We start from the raw sequence: 15,226 nt of genomic DNA, 5'->3' as shown, positions 1-15,226 counted from the left end.
GTGGTTACATGGTTTTTGTTTTTAAAAAAGATAAATAAATTTATTATGTTAATTATATATTAATTTATTTTTTTTAATATTGTGAAAATAAAAGTTTAGTTTATTTTATAGTATAAAGATATATATTCCATTTAAAAAAAAATTATTTTATTTATTTTTAAATGTTTTCTTCAATAGAAGGATTAGAAAAAAAAAGATTAATTAATCATAAAGATTGATGTGTAGGCTTCCCAACTCTCTGTCAACGCTTTGGTTGTGTTCGTCGGTTAGTGTCTTCTTCAACAGTTCCACATTCTTTTGTGGACCATTTTATACTTTATTCTATTGTTTTCAGGTTTTCTTTTGTTTTCTTTTCTTTTCAAACTTTTCAGCCTTCTTTTCCTTTTTCATTTTTAAATATTTTTGCTTGTTTTTTTTTCTCTTATTTTCATCGGTACTTACTGACAAGTAAGACCGAGTAAAAACCCAACTCAATTTCACTCTCCGTTGCCCTTTTAGAAACAACCACATAAAGGGAAGATAGAGCTTTCTTGCTGGGGCGTTTTTGGTTTCTGGGTAGGTGTAGCTTTGGGCAGTCATGGTGAGGAAACATGGATGGCAACTACCAGCTCACACTTTTCAGGTATGGCCTTATTTATGTCTTCTCTTTTGAAACATGGATGGATGAGGGCCGCATTTCATTTCCCAATCATCAATTTCTTTTGTTTTCTTTGATTATTCCTGTTTAGGGTTTGTTCAAGTGACGGATGTCTTCTTAAAAATGCCGAGCAGTATATATTCTTTTTTGTTTAATTTTTTGTTGGGGATGATGTTTTTCTTATTTCTAATATTTTTTGTTTTTATTTTATTTTGTTTTAAGCGTGGGAAATTGCTTCTTGCAGGGTTAGCAGTGTTACTTTTTTTTTTTTTAATTTTTTTTTATAATTTTGGTAAGGTTAACTCTCTGATGTCTTCTACATTCTACGGGTTCCTCGAGTAGGTTAAATTATGAGAAATATAGTTTTTAGAGTAATTCTTAATCTAGAATGTAGTAATCTGTGTGGTGTCTGGTAGCTCTTTGCTTATATGTTAAGAGTCCATAGCAGCTGGGGCTAAGAAAGAAGTTTAAAAATTAACAAATGAAGTAGTTTAAATACCTTGTGAACAGGGCTTCATTTATCTGTTCTAAAAGTGAAGCTTTTCTTGTTGCTTCTTCATTTGAAGGATGCAGGCAGCCTGGTTTGCTGTTAAGAGGTCCCCATCTTTAATATTCACTTTCTCTCAGAGGCTTCAAATTTTACTTACATCACGTTTCATACCTATTGCAGAACTGCTATACTGTTGGGTTGCATTTCTTAAATACCAGAACACTTTCAACTTGCACTTGTTTCTTGGTTTAAGCATTCTACTCTGGATGAAGTCTTTATACATCTTGTAGACAAGATTATGTTAGAGGTTGCATAATTATCCTTCGAGTTTGTACATAATTTTAGGTTGGTTGATTGATGTAGTTAAGGAAAATTAGATTCAGGGATCATCCTAACTATGAATTTGGATTTTTCTTTTCCATCTCAAAAAATTTGGGGTGCTTGGGATTTTTTTCCATAAGGAATCATCAGAAGTTGTTAGCTTCACATTTGATAAGATAACTGTTTTGTCATTAAGTCCTTGTAAATTCCTATGTAGGCTATTTTCTTAGATCCATTTGGAATTGAAATCAAGGGTATTTGAATTTGACATTAATATTGGTTCATTTGATTTGTCCCTTGAAATACATATTCGAATCCATTTCATTTCACTTGCACATTATTCAAAAGGATCCTTGGTATTTTTATGATCAAATTTTCAATTTTGCCTACTTTATTAAGTTTGAAAAGCCTATAAGGCCAATTTTCTCTTCCTTTTCTCAATATTCCTTTTCTCTTGTGCTATAGTACATTTTATGACGTTCAAACTTCACAACTTCAAAACCAGTGCCTAATTCTTCTCCTTTTTGCATTCTATTAATCTTTGATGAACCCTTATGATATAGAACAAGCTCTAATTCTAAATTGATGTAGGAAAAAAGGAGTAAAGGAAAAAATAGGAAAAAAATAATATTGTATTAGGTTAGGACGTATTTGGCCCTTGAGCAAAAGTACAAGGGATTAATTGGACTTATTTCCAATAGGAATCTAATACTTTACTTCCTATTCTATATTGCTACTACCCACATGTCCATTCAAATCTCTTTGACAAAAATCTTCTGGTCATTGGGATCCTTTGGATCAAAGTGTCCATATCTTCCCAAAACTTAATTTTAGCTTCCTTTCTAAACCTATTTGAGGTGCATGTGCATTGATGCTGATAAAGATCTCCATTTGAAACAATAATTTGAAAGAGATTATCTTCTGCTATTTGTCATTTTGCATATTCTGATTGTTTAGTTTGTAAATTGGAACTATTTTTGTAGTTAAATCATGTATTAGTTAGCACTCTCATGTACTAACTTATTTTGTAACTATCGCTTCATATCTTTGACAGGTTGTTGCAATTACTGTATTCTGTTTATTAGTGATTGCATTTTATGCTTTCATTGCCCCTTTCCTCGGAGGCCACATTTGGGAGTACGTGCTGATTGCCACATACTCTCCAGTGGTATGTAATTTTTTATTTTCTATGGCTAATGATAAAATCAATCCAATTGTATATGTGTTTCTCAATTCCAGTCACTTATTTTAAAATCATCAATTATGGTCTTGAATTTATTTATTTTTAGCAATTACAGCCTGCTTAACTTTTTTTCTGTGGTTCTTATCAATAATGCGAAATAGATAATTTGAAATGAGTTAAGAGACAGTTTTAGTTATTTTCTCATATGCTTATTAAGGTGTTTTCTTTATTTTTTTCTTAAATATTTTTGGTAAGCATAATAAAAATTAGGTCTTTAGTTATATATATATATATATTTATATATATATATATAGATACATACACACACACTAAAGTTCAAATCATTAAAATGTTAACATTTTTGAGTTGATAATGGCATTAGCCCGAGAGAACAAACATGGATCAAATATGTGTTTAAAGTTTGGTATTTATATAATTGTATGGTATTCTTTTAATCATCAATTGAAGATTTAAGATTTAGTTACTGTTACAATCATATTCTTCAAGGTCTTCTGTTCAAAATTGTTGTGAATTAACTAGTGGAGATTGGACAGGAGATGCCATTGTCGGACCATGTTACCAGGTCCATGTAGTTGTTAATCTTCATTATTTGAAGTATGATTTTTTTTTTTTTTTTTTAAATGGTATTGTGAATAGCCTTCCTCTGGTTGTTTGCCTTCTCCTTGGCAGTGAAAGAGAGTTATACTGTACATGCTAAGATATTAGTGTAGGCATATTATGTAGATTCATATACTAACTGTAATCTGTATGCGTGATATTTTTCTGATATTTCCTGTACTGTTTTTTCAGGTACTCCTTGTTTTTATTCTTTATGTTCGGTGCACTGCAATTAATCCTGCAGATCCTGGCATTATGTCTAAATTCAACACGAACATAACAAACGAACCCAATATATATAATGGGCTATCAGAGAAAGATTTGCCGCGAAAATTTGATGAAATTGGCAGTGCATTGCATTCTTCCCCATCATCGGCTTCTAGAAGCTCTATAGCTGCACCTAATTCTAGTAAGAAAAGTTCGGTGAGAGAGATTGGGGGAGTAGATACAACAGTGCAACCTCTTACCAGAAATTCTTGTAATTTTGGAGGAATCTTCTGTGCATTGTTTGTCCATGAAGACTGCCGCAAACAGGAAGGTGCAGCTGAACAACAGGGCACTGGTGAAGATGCTTTGTTTTGTACATTGTGCAATGCTGAGGTATATTTTATAACTAGTGTGACATAATAATAGGCTAGTCACTTTTATTATCTCCTGGTGGAGAATTCTTGCCCTACAATAGTCTGCAAATTGCATCTCTGACTATGCAGTGTCAGATTCTATTCAGACATGGACATGCATTTTCTACATTTGACAGATGTCCGACATGTACTTCCAAGAAAAATAGGATGATAAGAGATTTTTTTTTTCATTTTTTCACTTCATTTTTTTGATAAATTTAAATAGCCTAATTATATTACATAAAATGAGATTAAATTAAAATTTCTGTTAAGCTTGTGTTGTTTTCATCGTCTGATCATGAGTTGTAACTGCTACTTTAAAGTTCTATTGTGGATCGTAGTGTCATATACTTCATACTTGTGTGAACTTTGGTGGTATATTCTCAATTTAGTGCATAGCAAAATGTATACCAAAATCGTTTGCTTCTTTTTTTTTTTAAAAAAAATTTGTTATTATGGTTTTGTTCGTTTATTAGCTAAAGAACCCTTGAAACATGTCAAATACACATTTTAGTCTGGGTGTTTCTAAAACCAAATTAAATGGGCTCTAATTTTTATTGAACACTTTAATCTTTAGTCTTGCATCCTTAAAACCAATTTAAATGGTCTCTAATGTATTTTCTTGTTAACACTTTAGTTGTTCTGTATAACATTTAGCCCTTAGTCAGTAGAAAAAGTGAATCGTAGAAAACCCCTTGATGTTTGTAAAAATGTGCAATTTAATCCTTATATTCTAATTTTAGTTTCGAAAATATAGTTGGTTGTATTTTTACTATTATTTCATTTTCTTTTAATAATATTATTATTAGTAGTCAAAGAAGACCAGGGTTCTTTATATATATATATTGAAAATGTAGGAACTAAATATGTATTATGGAAAACCTTCAGGGAGGGGGGCTTTAGTAATTTATCTCTTTCTTTTTGATGACTAATGGCCAAATTAAAGCATCCTCGTGGAATCAATGAATCAAACATTACAAACCATTTAGTTCACTTCTAAAACATAATGACTAAAGTGTATTTTTTTGACAAACCTTGAGGAGTTTTACTTTTATCGATCAGTAAAAAATTTCAAACCAAAGGTTGAATTTCCTCTTACTCAAATAATCAAATTTTATTTGTTTTGTTTGGTTATAATCAAGTAGAGGATGCTGCTAGGGAACTTACATTGGTAAGCTGTATTGAGGCTCTTTTAAATGGCAATCATAGGGAAATTCCTGGTTTGTCACCTGGTCACAAAGCTACCATCTTTTCGTAGCACTGCAATAGCACTTCTTCCGAGATGGTAAATGATGTAACGTTAGAAGCAGTGCAACATGAACCCACAATCCAAATTTGCTAAAATTTCAGTCTGTTTACAATAACAACTAAACCTTAATTCCAAACTAGTTGGGCCACTATATGCATTCCTTTTTGCCATTCAGTTCTATTTGATCCAAATCCATATCAATAGTTAAAAATTGCAATTCTTTTGACAGTATTGCTCTCCGTGTCATTCTAGGTCTCCCATTTGCCTCCTCGCTTGTTTCACCTCTAATTTATCACACCTTCAAATTGGAATTTGATTCTCTATGTTGCACATGACCATAATCGGCATAATTTAGTTCAATAAGCATTCTATATGCATCTAAACCAGTTGAAGTTTATTAAAATCCTGAATATATGAATGGAAGTTATAATTAAAATTGGTAGCAAACTGATTTAAATTTTCATTGAATATCTTACCTCAGTGATCTAAATAATTCATGAAATCCTAAAGCAAGCATTTGGAGCTTTTGGAACTAGTACTCGTGTTCAAATTTAGGAGAAAAATTTGGAGGGGGGGGGGATCTTCTGTTATGATGCCCCATTACACATAAGTGATGCTCTTATAAAGATTAGATTCCGTATGTTTGGATAATAGTGTTATCATAACCGTTGCAATGCCATAAAATCAATGTTATACCTTTCTCTTAATTTCTTATACTTTGTATTCTCAAATGTCTTATTTCGTTTATTGCGTTTGATAGGTAAGAAAGTACTGGATGTAAATATACCAGTTTATTTGTAAGATATATCAAAATTTTAGTGGCTTTTTAAAATATTTGCGGGTCAATAATAGTGAATTAACAACTACTTAGTGATGACATTCCATGTATACGAATATAAAAATTACTTTGTAAATTACTGGCAGAAAAGCAGTTTTCCTATCATTCAAAATAATGTACTGTAAATGTCATTGTATATGTGTTAGGGATAGGAATGGGTAAGCTTCAGAGTATGGAGAAACCTCTAGAATTGAGTGAGCTGGAATTGGGTGATCTGGAATATTCTTAAATTAGAGAGAATTTCAGAGGAAGAAACCTGGAAAGGGGCCAGCTGGAAAAGAGTATAAATAAGGGATTGGGCAGTAGAGAGATAAGGTTTTTGAGTACAAATTTCTCTGTTTTAGAGGGGTAGAATTCCTGCATGGGACATTGATTCTGGGAGTTCTTTTTAATTTCCTTGTTGGTTCTTTTTTATTATTCTTATTTCTGGGTAAAGATTGTAAATCTGTGAAAGGGTTGCATTGTTAGAGTTGTATCGTTTTCCATTATCAATCAGTGCAAATTCTCAATACAATTTTAGATCCTCTCCATTGTTCTTTCTATTTACAAGTCTTCTTTGTTCCTAACTCTATCAATTAGTCTGACCTGCTGGATCTTGAAGAGTTGGATCTTGAAGAGTTGGTCCACAATGAAAAATAGAATAGTGAAGGTAGAGAAGAGTTTAGAGAAGATAGAGAGGAACATAACAACCTTCCAAGAAAACCTAAATAGGATTGAGCATTTACTTACTCAGTTATTACGGAAGGAAGCAGCAAATCGAAATAGTGAAACTCTTCAATATCTCCATCAACATCAAATTAGTGGTGAGTTGGTATTGTTCATAAAGAAACAGGGTATCTGAATGCACATTTGGGAACTGCGCAGCAGTTGGGAACTATTACAGGGTACATCAATGATGAAGTTTCTTGGTCAGCGACCGTATCAGTTCCTTCAGATCCTATTTGCGAGTATTATCTATTAAATGAGTTGCAAGGAGAAGTTAAGGTGAGGATCGGTTCTCACAAGGCCCTTGATTCCTATGGAAGGAAGGAGGCAACACGGAGGCTCCAGATTCATGCAAAAAACGACCTATTCTTGTATTATTTTCCTGCGTGTATGTTGGAGAAAAAGATGGAATTGGGTGTTGGGCCTGTATTTTTGGTTCTCTAAAGTTATTGCACTACCAAGTTAGGCCTCTAGAGAAATGTATCAACCCAAATAATTTTGAAAGCTCACATCCCAAGCTACCAGATATAAGCCCAACAAAGTTGAGAAACATAGAGATACAGTCATTGTCTTCTCCAACGATACATACATTTTTCTCCCATACCGATTTCTCCAAACCAGTTCACATTTCCAGCAAAATTTTTCCTCCTAATTTCAACCCAATGGAGCTACAACTAGTTTTAGATTTTGGGATTTTTCAATCAAGGAAATTACAAGAAAGGGGATCTATTACAATTAATCCATATATAGTAAGGTGGGAAGCGAGGAGAGTCATAATTCCCTGTCGCAAAACTTCGTTCCACATTTTCCTGATTCAGATTCAAAATGCATTACAATGTGCTACATTTTATATCAACTCACATCTTAAGGCTATTTTCTAGGTTTTGAATGTAAAGCGGTCCCTATCTACTTATTTTCTCTTGCACAAATTTAGTATTGCTTTTGAAAGAAATGTGGATGTGTGGGGTAGAGGAGTTTCTATCTTCTACTCAAAGCTTATGGATTTAATTTTTAGAAATATTTGGGTAAAAGTTCTAGAAGAGGTGTTGATTAATTGGCTGAAAATTCCATTGGTTTTGCTTCGGAAGGGAAAAAGCATTCACACTGGTTCAAAACACAAATTATATTGCAAAAATGAATTTCTGCATGGGGTTGTGTTTTTACAACAGAAGCTGCAGATTTATACTTTCACTTCAAATGGAGAATCAAGAAAATATTTAGAGATTGATGCCAATGCTGGGGAGTTAATGATATGGCCATTGTTCTTCTGAGCAAGTAATTATGCATCATTTTATTGATAGGGAAGATTAAAAATTATTCTGGGCAAATTCATAATGCCAAAACAAGGGTGGATAAGGTGAAAATAGAGCATAAGGATCTGCCCTCTCAAACCTTTTATGCCTCTTACATATTAATGGAGTTGCTAGAGAATTTCTTGCTTGAATGAATTCTTTTGTATTTACCATACAGCCTTGAGGACAAGGCTATTTTTAAGGGGGTGATATTGATAGGGATAGGAATGGGTAAGCTTCAGAGTATGGAGAAACTTCTAGAACTGAGTGAGCTGGAATTGGATGAGCTGGAATATTTTTCTGTTAGAGAGAATTTCAAAGGAAGATACATGGATAGGGGCCAGCTAGAAAGGAGTATAAATAAGGGATGAAATGGGGAGTAGAGAGATAAGGTTTTTTAGTACAAATTTTTCTGTTAGAGGGGCAGGATTCCTGCACGGGACATTGATCCTGGGGTTCTTACGAGCCATTTTGATTTCCTTGTTGGTTCCTTTTTATTGTTCTTATTTCTGATTAGGGATTGTAAATCTGTGAAAGGGTTGCATTGTTAGAGTTGTATTGTTTTTCATTATCAATCAGTACAAGTTCTCAATACCATTTCAGATCCTCTCCATTGTTCTTTCTATTTTTAAGTCTTCTTTGTTCCTAACTCTATCAATATGTTATTACATGTGTGATAAAAGTTTATTTCTTTGTTTGTTTTAGTTATTTCAAAGTAGAAACAAGCACACCTGATGCCATTCTGCAGTTATTGCCCAATGCTGATTAGTGCCTTGAATAAATAACAGTAGTATTTCTTATTGAAGATCATTAAACTGTGCAGGTACGCAAATACAGCAAACACTGTCGAAGTTGTGACAAATGTGTTGATGGCTTTGATCACCATTGCCGGGTACTTCTTTATGTTGCTTCAAGTGTTCTTTGCTGGCTCTTATCTTGAATTATCTTTCAACCTGTTCTTGAAGTGGGAAAAATACAGTTTCTTTGAAACTAATCCCATTCGCTTGTGTGGCTGCAGTGGCTTAACAATTGTGTTGGGTACAAAAATTATGTGACTTTTATTTCTCTAATGGCCATTAGTCTTGTTTGGGTATGTATTATACTCCAACTTACGTGACTTCTATTCTCATGGTTATTTGTTTTGCCTGGGTATGTATTATTCAGCAAGTTTTTCTCTTAAAAAGTAATGTATCTAAAAATATCTATATTGCTTCTCTCTTCTTCTGCCTCTGTGCAGCTTGTACTTGAAGCTGGAGTTGGTATTGCTGTTTTAGTGCGTTGCTTCGTTAATAAAAAAAGCATGGATGCTGAAATTGTTGAGACACTGGGAAATGGTTTCTCTCGAGCACCTTTTGCTACTGTTGTGGTACATATGCAGAACATCCTTAGAACATAGCTGGTATCTCATATTTCACATTAAATTTGTCAGAATTTTTCATTGCTGATGATGGATTTCAATTGGTGCAGGCTGTATGTACTGCAGTCTCACTTCTGGCATGTATACCTCTGGGTGAACTCTTCTTTTTCCACATGATATTAATCAGAAAGGTTTGTGGTCGAGAATTGGATATTACTTTTTTTTCCTCATTATCATGTTGGTAACTATGTTTAGCTTCGAATGACAGTTTTGAAATTATTTGTCATTTCATCCACTGAATGTTGCATCATTTTAAAAAGAGATTTCAGAAAATAATGACATTTAGGAAAATTGAAAATAATGGCATTTAGGAAAATTCTCATGGACTGAAGATTTCATTTTTGTAATTGATGTATATATATGTTGAATTAGGGTATCACAACCTATGAGTATGTAGTGGCAATGAGGGCAATGAGTGAAGCACCTGCTGGAGCTTCTGTGGATGAGGAACTGCCAAATGTGCTATACTCTCCTACAGGATCTGCAACTACAGGCTTTAGTGGTGGAAGTTCACTTGGCTTGCAGTATAAGGGGGCATGGTGTACCCCTCCCAGGGTATTTGTGGATTATCAGGTATTATTTTTGGTACTTATTATTATGTTTTTATATATTAAAAAAATGTAGTTTTTAAACAAAGATTAATGGGTAGGTGATAGAGGGATGAAATGGGGAGTAAAGTAGATCAGGTTTTTTAGTACAAATTTCTCTGTTACAGAGGGGCAGGATTCCTGCGTGGGACATTGATCGTGGGGTTCTTATGAGCCATTTTAATTTCCTTGTTGGTTCCTTTTTATTGTTCTTATTTCTTGGCAGGGATTGTAAATCTGTGAAAGGGTTGCATTGTTAGAGTTTATTGTTTTTCATTATCAATTAGTACAAGTTCTCAATACCATTTCAGATCCTCTCCATTGTTTTTTCCATTTTCTAAGTCATCTTTGTTCCTATCTCTATCAGTAGGCGCTCAATATATCTGACTATTTTTTATTGAAGAATTTTGGACACTTGTCATGGAGAAGAGTTGAAGGTCTTGAATGTTGAATAAAGATATAGAACATTAGTATAAATAAGTAGCCAAATAAGCTTTATTTAAGCACTGCAGCTAAATGATATCTTTCCATGGTTGAGAGTTAGGACTGCCCAAAGAAATAAAGCTAATTCTTTCAAGCCCATGTTTGCATTGAGGGAAAATAAATAAGAAAGGAAATTAAAGAGGAAAATAAACTTATTTTTCTATTGTTTTATGTTTGTTTGATAGGAAATAAGGAGGAAGGAAAATTTTGGGAGGAAAACACCCATTTGCTCCAAAATGAGGAGAAGAGGAAAATTTTTAAACTTTTAAATATATCCTAATATTTCCTAGGTTACTTTTGAAAATCTAGGGATAAAATTACAACTTTTCATTCAAAAAATAACTTTCCTCTCAATTTTCCCTCCCTTTTATCCAGACATAACAGCACAAATTTATTCTCCCTCCTAATCATGATCATTATTTCCCCTTCCCTTATCCAAACAAAAGGTTGAGTACAAATGACAAGACTCCGGTGCTTTTCAACTGAAATAGTTGGTGCCTTGAATAAGAATGTTTTAGATGAACTTTTGTATTATAATTAATTTCATAAATTCAAATACATATGATTTATTTTAGATTTCATCATGTAATTCATGAGCTTTTCTTCTCTTATTATTATTATTATTATTATCTTTTTGGCAATTCTTCCAATGTCCTTTTTTATCATTAATTGTTCAAATCTCTCTTATGAACAACACTGTGAACAACACATCCCTCTCCCAACCCAAAAAAAAGTAGGAATCTAATCCTTTACAAAAGTTTTCTTGTTAATTCGGATTTATAAATTTAACCTGTGTACTTAAGAAAATCAGGAAGCAGGGACAAATGTCTCTGTTATCTAGATGAACTTAATAAACCCAGCAGGTCTGCATTTAGGCTGGCCTTATTTTTTCTTTTTTACCATCTTCCTGCATGTAATTTCTCATAATTATGTTCCTAATATCAGGAGAAGTCCAAAATGGAATCGAGGGAATAACATTGTTATGAGATGGATCTTTTCTTGATGACATTTCTTTTTTCCTAAATTTTATTTAATTCTACCTATAATATCCAAACAAGTGAACTATCCAGCTTTCATCTGTTCATATTAAATTGATGGGCTTGCTTCTTATATCAACATAATGTACTGTGCCTGTTCTTTGCAGATTCTTGCTTAATTGTGTGGCTCAGATTTCTTTTGTTTTTTAGCAGTGGCTTCCTTTACCTGTGTTGATACACGAGGATTAATTTCATTGGATTTTGCTTCATGAAATTATAGGTTTACTCTACTTAATGTCCATCAGGTGGTTTAAATTTATTCATCTTATGGGTAGAAGTTAATTGCTTTCTGGTCTCTTATAGATGGAGCATGGTGTATCACATCTATTTAACTTCACTTTGTATTCTAAATTCGCTGCACAATTAGAACAAAGTTCCTCTGTATACAATTAAATACTTGTGAGTTTCGCACAGGATTGCTGGTCTTACCACTTGACCCTTTTTGTTGAATGCACTCTAGACGATGAACACTTGAGTATTGGAAAAAGATAATAGAAGGACTTGCCTGTTCTTATCCTACATTTTGTTTTTAATTTCTTTACTACAGATTACAGAATCGGAAAAATTACTTGTGACTAGCTTTTAACCTTCACATTGAAAAACTTATTTCAATTTTCTCTGCATCAGGATGAAGTTGTACCTCACCTGGAGCCTGGGATGGTCCCATCAACTGTTGATCCGGATGCAGCTGCAGTTGCGGAAAGAGGCAACAAGGTACCAAAAAGACCTGTTCGAATTAGTGCTTGGAAACTTGCAAAGTTAGACTCTACTGAAGCTATGAGAGCAGCAGCCAAGGCCAGGGCGTCTTCCTCAGTTTTGAAACCTGTTGATAACCGTCGATTACAAGATCCTGAATATAGTTCCAGTGGCAACATGAGTGTCAGAAGTAGTGTGAGCACTGACATGGGTGCAAATAAAGAGATCAAGAATGAGTTGAAACTACCTGTAGTTGGAAACTCTTTTGCCCCAAGTCAAGGCAGCAGAGATGAGTATGAAACTGGGACCCAGAGTGTTAGTAGCTTCAGCAGCCCAAGCCACATTCATGAGTCCATCACACTTAGTCCTCTGCCACAAGTAAATGGTTTAGGTCGTTTTAGTGCAGAAACTTCAGTCAATGGCTTAGGTCGTTTTAATGCAGAAACTTCGGTCACTGGCTTTGTTCCTGACATTCCTGTAGCTTCCAAGGCAACCTTTCCTTCTGGTAACAACCCTTCATCAGAAAACGAGGAAAAGGTTGTGCAGAAGGGAACTAGTACTGAACCATTGCTTCTTTCTGGACCAGCTACGTCTCTTCTTAGAGATGTCAGACGGACATCTGTTGTTTGGGATCAGGATGCTGGCAGGTATGTATCCATTCCTGTGTCAGCTTCTGAAGCTAGAAACAGATCAACAATACAAATGGGATTGCCAAAATCGAGTGTAGAAATGAGCAATCAGGGCAAAAAACCAGTAATTCCAACTCAAGAACCTTCATCTTCAGCATCCAAGACTCCAGCGCAGCAAGCTGAGAAGCTGATGTACACAGGGGACTCCATTTTCTTTGGTGGACCACTTTTGAGTGCCCCAATTAGGGATGGTTTACGAAATGAAGGAGGTTCAGGTTCAAGAGAGAGCCAACAGAGGTTGGCATTGAGCGTACCACGGGAGTCTAGATTCAAAAGAGATTCTACCTCAAACCAACTTCCTGTCTTTGTTCCGGGGGGTTTAGAGCAGAACCCTCGTCCTGGATCTGGTGTAAGAGTTAAAGATTTGAACTTCTAACTGGGTTATGTACATTTTTTTTTTCTTTCAAATTATATGGCGAGTTGACAAGTGATGGGCTTGAAGAAGAAGAGGAAACCTCTTATGGGAGCATTTGAGCAGCCCCAGGAACCTTGCAATTTTGGGCTATTGTAAATCTGTGTTGTGAGGTTCAAGCGGTTTCTTCTTTGGAGGAAGACTACTTCAGGTGAGGAATGCAGATGCAAGGTGATCGCAACAAAGCTTGTACCCTCAAGCGGTGGCTGAAACGTTTCTATTCTATGCATTTCTTTTCTAACCCTGTACAATTGGCTTCGTTGATGGAGTGCAGAAGGTTTACCATTTATCATGTTGGGAGTTGATATGTTATTTCCATTCCACTGATCTTGTTCTGCCCTTATTAAATCTTATAATAGCTTATGAATTTCCCATCTTATTATTTGGCACTTGTGTATGCAAGGTAAGCTAGCTATGAAGCCTGGCCATTTGTACAATATTTAAATAAAGAAACTGATACTCCCAAGATAATAATGTGTATGCAGACGACACCTTTCTAGGCCAATGCTCTCAAAACCGACCATCCCAATCCTATTGATGGAGAAAGCAGACAAGAAAGAATTGAGTGAAATTTTAGAAAAATTTACTTTTACATTGGATATATCAAAATTAATACATTGTGATTTTATTTTTAGAACTTAATATTTTAGCTTTGAAATATGAAAAATTATCATCTTATGATAAAAAGGAAAAAAAAGGAAGGAAAATTCATCTCCATCCAACTAGCATAATAGGAAACTCGGTTAATCCAGATCTTAGTGTGCCTAAGCATCCGCTGAAAATGTAACATCGAATACGCCACCCAAACAAACACAACAAACTCTTTAATCACATCACATCCTTCTGCAAAACTTTTTGTCCTTTTTCAACAATATTTTCTTCCATTTCCTTACAAAATCTCAACATATATGATATAGACTACTAAATTATATTTGCAGTTATTATAAAATAATATATTACTAACAAAATTATGATTAATTTATTAGTTATTAGAAAATCAATCGTAATATAAGGTGACCAAAAATAAAAAATCTTATTAATAGAAAATTTAACTGAATTGAACCAAATATATTCTTACAAAGACTTGATTATTAGTTATTTGAAAATAGTTTATATATATAACTATTTGATATGCAATTATAATTACGTGAAATTACTTGACTATGGCATGATTACTTAATTATTACTTTGTTGTTACTTACTTGATCATAACCACATCGCACAAATTAGAATCAAAATTATCTATTTTCATCATTTTTGGACCTATTTTCATGTGATTATAGTTACGACCATGGTATGGCTTCACAATTACGTAATTTTAGCATGATTTAATAAAATTATAATCCTAATTAATATTTTTTCATATTTAATTTTATCAAATTATTATATGATTTCACTAATTATACTATTATAAAAATAAAATAGGACTAAAACAATGGTTATTCCATCCCAAAAACTGCCAAGTCTATCACCCATGTTACATTCGGTGCCCGACTTCGGCCTAATAGCTTCCATTCCAAAAATTGCCAAGTCTATCACCTATGTTGCATCCGGTGCCTGATTTCGTCATAAGAGCTTCTATCGCAAAAACTGCCAAGTCTATCACCTATTTACATTCGGTGCCCGATTTCGGCCTAATAGCTTCCATCCCAAAAGCTGCCATGTCTATCACCCATGTTACATTCGGTGCCCGATTTTTGTATGACAGCTTCCATCGCAAAAATTATCAAGTGTATCACCCATGCTGCATCCGGTGCTCGATTTCGGCATGATAGCTTTCATCCCTAAAAGTGCCAAGTCTATCACCCATGTTACATCCGGTACCCGATTTCGTCATAAGAGCTTCTATCCAAAAAACTGCCAAGTCTATCACCCATGTTACATATGGTGCCCTATTTCGGCATGACAACTTCCATCCCAAAAACTGCCAAGTCTATCACCCATGCTACATC

General features: G+C 34.1%; 1 protein-coding gene across 1 annotated transcript; it reads left to right on the top strand.

The window, feature by feature from the left end:
• The first annotated feature begins 346 nt into the window (after nucleotides 1-346).
• On the top strand, nucleotides 347-13,651 carry LOC110622936 (probable protein S-acyltransferase 19). Its single transcript, XM_021767688.2, has 9 exons — nucleotides 347-622; nucleotides 2,503-2,616; nucleotides 3,442-3,849; nucleotides 8,777-8,845; nucleotides 8,972-9,043; nucleotides 9,191-9,319; nucleotides 9,421-9,501; nucleotides 9,743-9,943; nucleotides 12,105-13,651. Exons 1-9 carry the CDS (start codon nucleotides 578-580, stop codon nucleotides 13,236-13,238), a joined length of 2,253 nt encoding a protein of 750 aa, XP_021623380.1. The 5' UTR covers nucleotides 347-577; the 3' UTR covers nucleotides 13,239-13,651.
• The last annotated feature ends 1,575 nt before the right edge of the window (nucleotides 13,652-15,226 follow it).

Source organism: Manihot esculenta, chromosome 9 (assembly GCF_001659605.2).
Source record: "Manihot esculenta cultivar AM560-2 chromosome 9, M.esculenta_v8, whole genome shotgun sequence".
NCBI lineage: Eukaryota > Viridiplantae > Streptophyta > Magnoliopsida > Malpighiales > Euphorbiaceae > Manihot > Manihot esculenta.
The sequence above is the reverse complement of the archived record's forward strand: the minus strand, read 5'-3'. Positions and strand labels throughout refer to the sequence as shown.